Below are 13,841 nucleotides of genomic sequence, written 5' to 3'. Positions count from 1 at the left end.
ATATTGTTTTCTTTCTCAAAATTGTAGGATTTTTTTTTATAGCGCAAACGGAAAAACGCACAGGCGATCAAATACCATCAAAAGAAAGCTCAATTCATGGGGGAAAAAAGGATGTAAATTTAATCTGGGTGCAGTGTTGCATGACCGCGCAATTGTCAGTTAAAGTAATGCAGCACCGTAACGCAAGCCGCTTCTGTAACCGCTTCCTGACCACCCTATAGCAGAAATACTGTTACAGGGCGGCACCGGTGCACACAATCACGTGTATATATATATATATATATATATGTGTGATTCCCGCTACCATGGTTTTCATGCTCCCCCCAGATAGTGTCAGATTGCCCGTCAGTACACCAGTCATCACATTTAACCCCTTGATTGCCAGGAGCATGCTCATGCACAATAAACCTCTATTGCTAGTATAGTGTCTGAATGGATCAATATCTTTGATCAGATCAGCACTATACCAGCGTTCACATTAGTATAGCGTCCCCAAAAACTCAGCGTTAGCGGGATCTGTGCCAGCAACTGCATTTAGCCCCTACACTTACTCCCCCCCCCTTCTCCCCCAGCAAGTGCAGTGTCAGTAGGTCACTGTCACTTGACACATTGCACACAAAACCGCAGTGTTCACAGAATCAGGCCTGATCTCTGTTAGCACTTACCGGTAAATTTTGATGACTCTCCTATGCAGCAGAGTGCCAGTACTAGTGCTGCGCTACCTTTTGGTGAACTGGCGAGCACCAGCGGTCTAGTACGTCCTGGTCTTTCACTTACCAGCACTGCAGTATCACTTGGTGACGTGGCGAGTCCCATAAGTGCAGTACAATCTGGTGCGGTGGCAAGCACAAGTATTGTCCTGCAACCACCAAGAATTCGCACACAGGCCCGTAGAGCCCCTAGTATCTTTCTGGATCTGCTTGCAAATCCTGATTGGCAGCCCAAAAATTGTACAGCACCCATACTTCCCCCATTCACTGCCCAACCCAGAATTCAGGTGGAAACAGCAAATTTAACTCCTCCCCTTGTTTTTTTGGAGATGTTTTTCATAGAATGTCTGTATGCATTGATTGTGGAGCAAAGCAATTTATATGCACAACAATGTATTGCCGCCAACCCAAATTCAAACCTTGCCAGACCATTCGCATGGAAACTCATTATGGTTTCCGAATTTACATTTTTTTTTTAACCTTACCCTCAACATGGGCATTACTAAAAAAAAATTAATTGCGGTTGTATTGATCCACAGACCCGGTTCATCATATGCCCGTGTTCTCTGCTGCAATGGCCAGGCATAGATATGAGAGTATAATGTGTTTTACGCATTTCAACGACAATACACTCTGGCGTCCTCAGGGTAACCCTGCATTTGACTGGCTCCCACAAAATTCAGCCCCTCGCAAATCACCTTAACCAAAAATTTGCAGATGTCTATACTCCCCAGCAAAAAATCTGCGTTGATGAGTCCCTTATTAATTTTTCTGGCCGCCTTGCATTCAAACAATTTCTCCCCTGCAAGCGTGCCAGATATGGGGTCAAGATGTAGAAGACCTGTGAGAGGGCAACAGACTATACATATAAGTTTCAGATTTACGAGGGAAAAGATAGTCACATGGAGCCCCCCGGATGCCCAGACTACATAGGGAGTAGTGGCAAGATAGTTTGGGACTTGGTGTCATCCTTTTTCCATATGGGGTACCAATTATAGGTGGACAATTTTTATTGAAGCGTGCCACTATTTAGACATTTGTTCAATCTTGGAACTGGCACATGTGGCACCGTGTGACCAAATATGTGCCCACCATTAGAAGTGGGTGGATGCAGGGCGGTATATTCTAATGGTGGGCATACCACACACTTTTTCTGGCAGAGATTTCTTCTCTTTTTTTCATTCAGCCCACAGCCTGCTGGTACATCCCTGGGCTTTGAACGGTTATACCAGGATGATGCCTACAGCTGCAGGCATCATCCTGGTATCATTTTATTTAGCCGGCGATTGGCTTTCATGTAAAAGCAATCCTAGTGGCTAATTAGCTGCAGGATTGCTTTTACAAGAGCAAGAGATGATGCCCTCCCCCGCTGCCTTCCACGGCCTTCTCGGGCAGTTCCGTGCCATCAGGGGAACCTGAGAATGCAGCCGGTGTTTCTGCCAGCTGACCATAGAGCTGATTGGAAACCAGAATGGTGCTAATCATCTCTATAGTCTAAGAAATCGGAAGCTACGAGCATTTCATCACTTCAGTTTCGCAGGATATAAACAGCGCAATTTGTAAATTGGGATAGCATCTGATCACACCGATTTTGGTTCGATTAGATAATGTACGAGCAGAGGAGATATCTAGAGTCTGACAGACCCCAGATTTCTCAAAAAAGAATATATGACAATGCCCATTGAAGTTATAGGGGATATTTGCATTCCCTGTGATAGCATTAAAAGTGATACAAAAAATGAAAGGGACAGTGTAAAAATAATTTAAAAAAAATCAAAATAACTTAAAAAAAAAAAAAAATCACCCTCGCCCCCCATCCCCCCCTTGCGTTGACCCTGTGGCGGTATGGGCAGTAATTCTAACACTAGACCTCCTCTGTAAATCTAAAATGGTAGCTTGTAAATGCTTTTAAAACGTTGCCTATGGATATTAAAAATGTATGCAGTTTGTCGCCATTGCACAGGGCATACGCAGTTTTAAATCATGTCATGTTTTGTATCTATTTACTCGGCATACCATCATCTTTTATAACTAACCAAATAATTGGCCAATATATTAAGTTTTTGTGCATTAAAAGTAAAAAAAGTATTTTTTTTTTAAATGGCGTTTGAAAAATCGCTGCGCGAGTACTATGTGACATAAAAAAAATTGCAACACCTACCATTTTATTCACTAGGGTGTTTGCTTTAAAAATATATATAATGTTTGGGGGTTTAAATTAATTTCCTAGCAAAAAATACTGATTTTTTTTCATGTGAACAAAACATGTCAGAAAAGGCTTGATCTTTAGGTGGTTAGAAGAGTGAGTGATGTGTGGCATAAACTTCTAATGCTGGGCATAGAATGCCCCCACCCCCCAAAACGACCCCTTTTTGGAAAGTAGACACCCCAAACTATTTGTTGAGAGGCATGTTGAATCAATAGAAGAATTTATTTTTTTACCACAAGTTTTTGGAAAATAACAAAAAAAAATTATTTTTTTTTTTTTACACACAAAATTGTCACTTAAATGATTTACTGCTCACACATGCCATGGATATATGTGGAATTACTCCCCAAAATACATTCTGCTACTTCTCCCGAGTATGGGGGTACCACATGTGAGAGACATTTTGGCAGTCTAGCCAAGTACAGGACCCCAAAATCCAATATTCACCTTCAGGCTTTTAAAGTTCTTTATTTCCTCATTACACTTCCTGACTACCACGTGTGAGACTTTTTGGGAGCCTAGCCACATACAGGAGGAAGTGAAATGAGGAAGTTACGCACCTTCAGGCTTTCAAAGTAGTCATTGGATTTCAGGCTCCTGTATGTGGCTAGGCTCCCAAAAAGTCTCACACATGTGGTATCCCCATACTCAGTAGAAGTAGCAGAATGTATTTTGGGGTGTAATTCCACATATACCCATGGCTTGTGCGAGAAATATATCATTTAAATGACAACTTTTAGTTTGTAGACGCTATAACTTTCACACAAAGCAATCAATATACACTTATTGGAATATTTTTAACCAAAAACATGTAGCAGAATACATTTGGCCTAAATTTATGATGAAATTTTAGTTTTTTGGGATATTTTTTATGACAGAAATGAGAAAATATCGTTTCTTTCAAAAAACATTTTTTTTTTAAACTTTTTTGTTTATAGCGCCAAAAATAAAAAGCGCACAGGTGATCAAATACCACCAAAAGAAAGCTCTATTTGTGAAAAAAAGGATATAAATTTCATTTATGTACCATATTGCATGACCGCGCAATTGTCAGTTAAACTAGTGCATCACTGTATAACGGAAATATGGCGTAAATTGCAGTATTTATACCATAGTTTGTAGACGCTATAACTTTCAAACAAAGCAATCAATATACACTTATTGGGATTTTTTTTACCAAAAAATACATTTTGGCCTAAATTTATAACTAATTTTGAGTTTACTATATATTTTTTATTGCCAAAAGTAAAAAATATTGTTTTTCTTTAATATTTTCAGTATTTTTTTGTTTATAGTGCGAAAAATAAAAATCTCACAGGTGATCAAGTACCACCAAAATAAATCTCTATTTGTCTGAAAAAAGGACGTAAACTTCGTTTGGGTGCAGCACTGCATGACCGCGCAATTATCAGTTGAATTAGTGTAGCGCCGAGTAGCAAAAAGAGGCCTGGTTATTAAGGGGGGTAAATCCTCTGGAGGGCAAGTGGTTAAAGGCATTTTGTATATGACATAAAGCGTATCTAAATCCCAAAACAAAAAATTTAATTATTGCAGCCCACCAGATGTGATGTTGCATTAGTTTTCTTTTTTTTCAGGCTTTTTGTCACCTGGTAGTCCAGTGATTAACACACTTCCTGTCCCTGGGTGATTTCCACCTAGGTTGGACTTTGTTCTGCTCCATTACATGGGGGATGATTGGATTAGTAGTTTACACATAGAAGATAACCTTGTTTTATGCTTCCAGTTCATCTCACAGGAAGTGACAAGGACACTGTATATCTCTATTGCTGAAACTGGTCTTTGCATGAAAAAAAAAGAGAACTAATGCAGAAATGGACTGGTAAGCCGCTGTACATTCCATTTTTGTTTTAGGGTCAGATATGTGTTATCTGTACATATGCTTGCCCTTTTATATTTTTTGTGGTTTCTCTTTCATATTTTTTTGTTGTAGTAAATATATGGATTTGTAGATTACCCACCAGAGGAAGTTCTGTCTTTAACTTGGAGATCACAAACATGCTCACCAGCACACTAAATAGCTCATAAAGAGAGGTTTTAATGCTCAGAATCATCACATTATCTCCACCTTTTTATTTTTTTCCTTTGCAGAGTGTATTCTTATTTTCTTGTCCTGTTTCAGCTCTTGGATACGATCACTTCCCTGGCAATAAAGAAGAAACATATTCTGGTGCTGGGAAGGAAACACATGCAAAGACCCTCTAAGAAGTGGCAAAAGGAGCACATGGATCACATGCAGAAATATGCTGACATCTTTTTCCTTGACAATATGTGAGTATCATTCAGTTCATCATAACCTTTTAGAAGTAAAGTGTTACTAAACCCAGGACCCTGCATTCACTATATCTGGCCTCCTACAGTAACATGGAAATGCAATTATTTTAGTAAATATAAACTGATAAATACCTTTTCTTATCAGCAGTATATAGCAGTCTTGCCTCTTCTATCAGTGTCCAGCTGAGCACTGGTTATTCTTGTAGTATGAAGGAGTTTTCATTCTCCTCTTACTGTCCTATGAGGCTGCATGATTCCTGACCCTCTCTCTGGACAGTGCTCATTGGCCTGCAATGGGGACACAGAGAAGATGGGAGGGACAGCTGAAGGCAGGATCAACCAGGTATATTTTAATCTATACAAAATGAATGCTTTAGTGGTTTTGTGAGTATGCAAACTCTGTTATATAGCATGCATAGATAGTTTTTCATAGTCAGGGGTTGTTGTTTTTTTTTTTTTATAATTTTGTTTTTTATAAATTTTTAAAGAGTGTACAACAAACAGGGTTGCAAAGAATTGTGAAATAACAATCATAAGGCAATGAAAGAGCAAAGAAACAGGCTCATCGTTGAGAAGCATATAGTACATACAGTGTCAGTGCATAACAGTGAATTAGCCATTATTTTCAGACAATTGCGTAGACAAATCGGAAACGGAAAGATCCCACGGTTCCCAAACTGCTTCAAAGATGGTGACAGAGTTAGCATGTAAGGCAGTGAGGTATTCCATTCTTCTGATCTCTACTATAACCTTCACCAATTGTGAATGTGTAGGAGGCATAGTAGAAAGCCAATGCTTGGGAATGGTTCTCCTGGCCACTGTTAAAACATGGGAGGAAAGTTTCCAGGCAAATTTGGAGAGGCCTGGAATAGGCAGGCCCAGCAAAAAAAAGAGGATGGGCTCAAATGGAATAGGAGCCTGTAACAGTAGCTGCAAAAGGTTAAGGACCTCTCTCCAGAAGGGTGCCATGTGTTGGCAAGTCCAGAAAATATGGAAGAGGGTGCCAGTTTCCTCGCCACATCGCCAGCAGACAGGAGAAACACTCTGATTGAGGGCATGGAGAACCTCAGGGGTCTTATACTAAAACATCAGTATTTTGTAAGTATTTTCTTTATATACTACACAAATAGATGATCTGGAGGCAGCTTCCTACTCCATTGATCCAAGGCAAAATCACGTTGAAAGATTCGGGGCCATTTGCCCATATAAAGGTGTGTATCGATAGAAAAGGGACAGGCGTCTTGAAACAATTTATAAGTAGAGGAAATTATGCCCCGTTGGTATGGACCCTGAATGCAGATGCGTTCGAAGAGAGTAGGCTTTCTCAAGGGTTAGAGATGGGGCTTTGGAGGAGAAAAAGTGACATATCTGTAGATAAACATATTACTGGTGAGATGACATACGAGTAGCTTTTTGAATCTCAGAAAAGGGTTTAAAGCAAGCCAAAGCCAAACTATCAGGGAGACTAGGATTAAGTATGACATTGGTCAGGGGGAACACAAAGACAGGGCGAATCTAACCCTACACCGCCTCTATATAGATAAAATATAGTAAAATGCATGGGTCCAAGCAGGAGATGTTTATAAGAGGTGGTTTCAATGTTGGTCATAGACCAGAGTAGAGAACAAGGGTGCGTTGGACACAATTGTAGCCATTCAAAACATAATCTGGGATTAATTACACTTATAGCCATATTTTCACTATTCAGTCCTCCCACCATGCTGTTACAAAAATGTTTAAAAAATGAATTATAATTTTTAGCTTTTTGGGTACATTTGTGCTGCAAAAGGCAGCACTTCCTGCTTTTTGGCCAAGGCTGGCCCCTGCTGCCTCCTGGGATTGCTACATCACAGCTATCCCAGGAAGCAGTGTGTGGTCTGTGTGCATGTGGGTTATCTACGCATGTGCAGAAATGCCACTGACAACTAGAGTGCCCAATTGTAGAACCTGGGGACATTTGTACAAATGTGCACAAAACCCCTGCATGTGTGCAGTTGAACCACTGGTTTTTGCCAGGTCCCAAATGCCTGGCAGAAAAACTGGTGGTGCATGTGTGCATATGCTGGACCTTGGAAGATGGCACCATGAGAGGATGTTTAAGTTTGGTATAGTTCCGATATAAAAAGTCTACACACCCCTGTTAAAATGTCAGGTTTCTGTGATGGAAAAAAATTAGACAAAGATAAGTCATTTCAGAACTTTTTCCACCTTTAATGTAACCTATAAACTGTACAACTCCGTTCAAACTGAAATCTTTTAGGTGGAGGGAAGTAAAAATAAAAAACTAAAATAATATGGTTGCATAAGTGCACACCCTTAATCTAATACTTTGTTGATGCACCTTTTGATTTGATTCCAGCACTCAGTCTTTTTGGGTATGAGTCTATCAGCATGGCACATTTTGACTTGGTAATATTTGCCCACTCTTCCTTGCAAAACACTTCAAATCTGTCTGCCATTCCTTTGTTGATTTGGATGTATGCTTTGGGTCGTTGTCATGCTGAAAGATGAAGTTCCTCTTCATGTTCAGCTTTCTAGCAGAAGCCTGAAGGTTTTGTGCCCACAAGGTATTCCCTTGGCCAATCATACACTCTCACGGCTTCAACTACCACCTCTATGCCGACGACACACAAATCTATCTCTCAACCCCCCACCTCACCCCCTCGGTCTCCGCCCGAATCACACACCTACTGAGCGACATATCAGACTGGATGTCGCTCCACTTCCTTAAACTGAACCTCTCCAAAACCGAGTTTCTTGTCTTCCCCCCAGCCCGGACACCACCCCCCATTGACTTCTCCGTCACATCCAACAACGCCACTATCAAACCCGTCCCACAGGCCAGAGTACTTGGTGTCATTCTGGACTCCAACCTATCCTTCCAGCCCCAAGTCCAATCTTTAACAAACTCGTGCAGACTTCACCTCCGGAACATCGCCAAAATCCGCACGTTCCTAACCCCAGAAACCACTAAACAGCTCATCCACTCCCTCATCATATCACGACTCGACTACTGCAACTCCCTCCTCACTGGCCTACCTCGCCGCTGGCTATTCCCGCTTCAGTCGATCCTGAATATGGCTGCCAGACTCATTCACCTTTCCAACCGCTCCATCTCCACCACCTCCCTCTGCCAATCCCTCCACTGGCTTCCGATTGCGCAACGGATCAAATTCAAAATCCTAACACTGACGTACAAAGCTGTCCACCATACTGCCCCGTACTACATCACCGACCTAATATCTAAGTGCCACCCAGCACGCACACTCCGCTCCTCACAAGACCTCCTTCTCTCTAGTTCCCTGGTCTCCTCCTCCCATGCCCGCCTCCAGCACTTCTCCAGGGTGTCACCCATCCTCTGGAACTCCCTGCCCCAACCCATCAGATTATCACCTACTCTCCTCTCCTTTAGGCGCACCCTGAAAACCCACCTCTTCAGGGAGCCTACCCCACCCCCTGCTAACTTGCCAACCCCCTCCACTCTTCCTACCACCCCATCCCCCACAGCTATCTCCTCCTGTGCTACCATCCCCTCCCTCCTAGATTGTAAGCTCGAAAGAACAGGGCTCTCGATCCCCTCATGTTTTGCATTGTATTGGTATTGTTCTGTCACATGTTCTGTCCCCCTTTGTAATGTACAGCGCTGAGCGAACTATTGGCGCTTTATAAATACTGTATAATAATAATAATTTGGAACTGTTCATAATTCCCTCTACCTTGACTAAGGCTGTTGCAGCTGAAGAAACACCGTCCCAAAGTATGATGCTGCCACCACCATGCTTCACGGTGGGTATGGTGTTCTTTTGGTGATGTGCAGTGTTGTTTTTATGCCAAACATATCTCTTGGAATTATGGCCAAAAAGATCTACCTTGGTTTCATCATACCAGAACACATTTTCCCACATGCTTTTTGGGAGACTTCAGATGTGTTTTTGCAAAATTTAGCCTGGATGTTTTTCTTTGTAAGAAAAGGCTTCCATCATGCCACTCTACCCCATAGCCCAGACATATGAAGAATACAGGAGATTGTTGTCACATGTACCACACAGCCAGTACTTGCCAGATATTTCTGCAGCTCCTTTAATGTTGCTGTAGGCCTCTTGGCAGCCTCCCAGACCAGTTTACTTCTTGTAGTTCCATCAATTTTGGAGGGACAACCAGTTCTTGGTAATGTCACTGTTGCGCCATATTTTTCCACTTGATGATGACGACTGTCTTCACTGTGTTCCATGGTATATCTAATGCCTTGGAAATTCTTTTGTACCCTTCTCCTGATTGATACCTTTTAACAATGAGATCCCTCTGATGCTTTGGAAGCTCTCTACGGACCATGGCTTTTGCTGTAAGATGCGACTAGGAAAATGTCAGGCAAGACCTACTAGAACAGCTGAACTTTATTTGGGGTTAATCAGAGGCACTTTAAATGATGGCAGGTGTGTACTGACTTCTATTTAACACAATTTTGAATGTGATTGTTTAATTCTGAACACAGCTACATCCCCAGTTATAAGAGGGTGTGGACACTTATGCAAGCAGTGTCTGTATGAGCTACCATTTTTGGGTATGTACTGACTCCACAGTGTCTTTATTAGCCATATAATTGGTATACATTGACCAGCAATGTCTGTATGAGCTAACATTTTTATGTATGTACTGACCATCAGTGTCTGTAGGAGTCACCTTATGCATATGTCTCTCTCCCCTGTGTCCACAGATCATTAGATGATCCTTTCCTCCTTTATGCATGTATAAATTCTGGCAGCCACTGTTGTTTTCTGACCCAAGACCTCCTAAGGGACCACAAGGCTTGTCTGCCTGATGTTGAAACACAACAACTTTTTTCCAGATGGCAGCGTGGACATCAGCTAGTACTGGTCAACCGCAGTTCTGGAAGTGCTTACGTGATGGTAAATATTACAGTCTAAATTGAAAAAAAACAACCCAGTTTTGATCCCGTTTCTGTTTGGTTATCTATAGAAGAACCAGGCCCCATTTAACTGTATGGTGAAATAATCAGTGATGTGAAGTAAACCAGATTGATAAAACAGAAGCACCTTTCAGTCGATTATTGGCTGCCATGGGTTACTGCTTAAATGGTAAAGCTGGTCATAGATAAGTCGTTTTTTTGGAGGAATCCCCTCCCACAAGGACATTGTATTCTGACAGTTGGGACCCAGTGCTGTCAGAATAACTTGTCAGTTTGACAGAAGTCAATCTAACAAACAGGGATGGCCACACACTGATTGTAATTTGTCCGGTTCCTGCTGAACCACCACATTTCGATCCGTTTATGGATGGCTCTCATGTTCCCAGAATGAAGCTTTAATTATAGGGTAAACCATCTCCAGAGCACTTGCGTAATGCAATAAAATTGTGGCAGTTTATGGAGTAAGCAATCATATCATAGGACAAAGGTGGGCAGTACGTGGGTGCCTATAGTTTTTACTTTCCCCCAAAAAAATTATTGTGATATCCCTGTCCATTTTGTTGCTTTTGTTTTGCTCCTTAGTTATCCAGAGAATCACATATCCTATAATCAGATCTCAAGGCACCGTGGATTAGTTTTTTTTTAATTTCTTTATTTGAGTCAGGTCCAGCTTTTTTGGATACTTCAACAGTGAGATCTCTTTGCCATGATTCCCATCTCTGTTCTTCTCCACATTGAAAGTTTTCGGCGCACCCACCCACCTTTGCATGTTCTTGCTGCTTAATTCACCTTAAAATAAAATTAGACTAAATAAAATATCCAAAAAGAATAGTGGGACCCCAATATGGCCACAGCAAGCGTGCAGACCCAGAAACTTAGAAAAGTAGCAGGAGCGGCTAACTAACAAATCAACATTTAATTCTTCTCGTCCCTTTTCTTGACATGGCCCTGCAAATTGTAGTGTAAATACCTTTAATTTTATCATTTTTGTTTTCTTGGAGGTCGTGTGATATTAAAGCTCAGAATCCTCTCTGTAATGTGTAGGGCATTACTAGAGTCTCCTCCAACCAAAGGAAAACTTTACACTGTGATTTGTTTTAAAACCATTTGCAGGGCCATGGGGAAAAACGGGGAGGGAAGATTTAGGTATCAGTTGGGTAGTTAGCCTTTCCTTCTACTTTACAGTGTATCAAAACTCAAAAACAAAGATTTAATATATTGCAGTTTACAAATTCTTAATTGTGGTAGCTGCATTAGTTTTGTTTTTTTAGCTTTATGTTTTTTTCTGGCCAGTAAGTCTGTTTTTTTTAACTTCCTTTAACAGACAAAACTGTCCAGCGAAAGTGGGAGATAGTGTTGAGAAAAAATATTACTTACAATGGTCAGTGTTTATCCCAGAAGGAAAAACAAAACTGTTGGGCAACATTCGGCACTCCAGCTATAGTGAAATTACACCTCTTTAGATTTCTACTTTAACAGCAGCTGGAGTGCCGAAGGTTGCCTACCCTTGCTGTAATATTTACCAAAAACTGAAAGATCTGAAGGTTTTGGAGGATTGACCCTATAATATTGGCTTATGTATAGAGGCTTTAGCATAATGATAATATGTAATAACTTTGTTTTCTTTTCTGTACAGCCTTCCTTTAGCTATGATACAGTAGTGCAAAGTACAAAGAACTCCTATCATATTCCATATGACCACAAAAATGTGACGAGAGCTAGCTTTGAAGTACCAAAGACCTGGCTATGTCTGAGGAAAGAGCAGTAGGATAACATGTTATATACTTTTGTACTGTACTTATTTCTCTCATTTTGTTGAAGGTTTACCAGCAGCTCCTTATATTTTGTACTGCTCTTGATTGGGAATAAAGTTCATTTTTTGTTGTTGTACCGTCTTTATTTTTGCTTACACCAGATGCAAGTGAATCTTTCCACATAGTGTGACCTTTATGCTGCAGACCACTAAAAGGACTTCTTGGTCCACATCCACTACATGGTTCGCTAAATATTCCTAATCATAAAAACACTACTGATTCTGTACAGGTACTGTAGGACATATGTTACCACTTGGATGCTACTATTATTAATGCAGTAAAACTTGCATGCTGGATTCAAGATTGTCTCAGAGCCATAAGAATTTGGTGAATAATAGGTTACCACACACAATTTGGGACATTGTTCAAAGAATGCGTGTTCAGCTGCCCGTATCCTTTCTCTTAGTAGTTGGGTTTTATAAAGATTGTATGCCCATATCTCTCAGGACAGCATTAAGCTAGCCATACATTCTTCATTTTGTTTCATTTAACAAGCAGGTTGAATGACCAGATTCCCCCATCCACTAAATGTGAATGGGGGAATCCTCCTCACTGAGCTACTGTATTCTGACAGCAAGGAGACTCCCCCACCATCAGAATACACTGATCAGTGCTGCCAGCAATAGCCAGTGGCACTGATCAGTCAAGAAAAGCCCAACAGGGTGGTTGTACAGAAGTCAAACGGAAGACAGACTTCTCTGCAACCAGCCTGCCCATACATGGATTGAAATTTGGCTGTCCCCTGCTGAAACGGCTGAATTTGAATGTAAGGCTGCCCTTATGGGAGCAGCATTGGCTGACTTGTTTTTGTAGATGCATTCCCCAGGGCTGTCATCCTTCTTTTATATCTTGGTGAATCTCAGGACAAGCATATTTATATTACGTGTCTGACAACTGATATACATATAATTGTTCCTGGTCAGTGACTCACCAGACAATAAAGGGTTTTACAATCTTTGGAATGAAATGGATGACAAGGGTAGAGCATCCACCTTCGAAAAGGAGTCTGCATTAGCAGCACTCATACGCCTATCTGAAACATGTATAATAACCACTTCCCGTCCGGCTTATGTACATAAATGGCTGGATGGGAGCAGTGCAGGAGCGGGTTGCCATTCATGAATGGGAGCGCGCGGCACCACGATCCGGTGCCTTCTGTGTCCTCTGGACACAGCGGAACACCGATCGCTGTACGGGACCTCTGTGTGAGGTCCCGATCATGTGTTCATTGATTGGCCAATCAGTGATCACATGAATAGTAGTAAGCAAGATGTCACTTGCTGACATCATTGCTTACTACTAGTGAAATCTGTGACTAATCACAGAGGTCACATAGTACAAGACTTGTACCATGTGACAAATCACAGCTCTCGCAGTAATTCTCAATGGCTGCAAGAATGCAGCCAGAGAGGAGAAATGATTGCTTTTACAGCATTTATGGGTGTAAAAGCAATCAGTGTAAGAAAAAAAAATCTTCATCACCCCCCCACAAGTAGTACAGTGTCACCATGGTGACAGTATGTTAAAAAAAATTATAATTTTTGGTTATAAACTAATTTGGGTTTTTTTTTCTTTACTAAAAAGATAACTGAATAAATGTTGGCCAAGATTTATGATGAAAGATTATTTATTTGCAAAAATATTTTAAGAGACACTTTTTTTTCAAAATTTTTGGATTTTCATTTATATAGCAAAAAAAATAAAAATCCCAGTGGTGAATAATTACACCAAAATAAACTTTTATCTGTCTCAAAAAAATGCTAAACAATTCATATGGGTACAGTGTTGCATGACCACGCAATTGTCATTCAAAGTGTGATAGCACTGAAAGCTGGAAATTGGCCTGGACTGGAAGGGGGTAAAAGTGTCTGGACTTGAAGTGGTTAAAG

The 13,841-nt window shown here is 41.0% G+C and overlaps 1 protein-coding gene across 1 annotated transcript in view; it reads left to right on the top strand.

Moving 5' to 3' along the window:
• Window positions 1-12,026, top strand: part of PRORP (protein only RNase P catalytic subunit) — a 145,259-nt gene extending 133,233 nt beyond the window's left edge. The window contains exons 5-7 of the mRNA XM_089680215.1: window positions 5,060-5,208; window positions 9,926-10,118; window positions 11,775-12,026. Coding sequence (XP_089536341.1) covers window positions 5,060-5,208; window positions 9,926-10,118; window positions 11,775-11,906 — 474 coding nt within the window. The 3' untranslated portion in view covers window positions 11,907-12,026. The remainder of the gene's footprint in view (window positions 1-5,059; window positions 5,209-9,925; window positions 10,119-11,774) is intronic.
• The last annotated feature ends 1,815 nt before the right edge of the window (window positions 12,027-13,841 follow it).

The sequence above is a fragment of the Staurois parvus genome, unplaced genomic scaffold (assembly GCF_062004578.1).
Source record: "Staurois parvus isolate SC_StPar_1 unplaced genomic scaffold, SC_StPar_1.0 ptg000237l, whole genome shotgun sequence".
Lineage (NCBI taxonomy): Eukaryota > Metazoa > Chordata > Amphibia > Anura > Ranidae > Staurois > Staurois parvus.
Note: the sequence above shows the minus strand (reverse complement) of the source record. Positions and strands in the feature narration are given on the sequence as shown.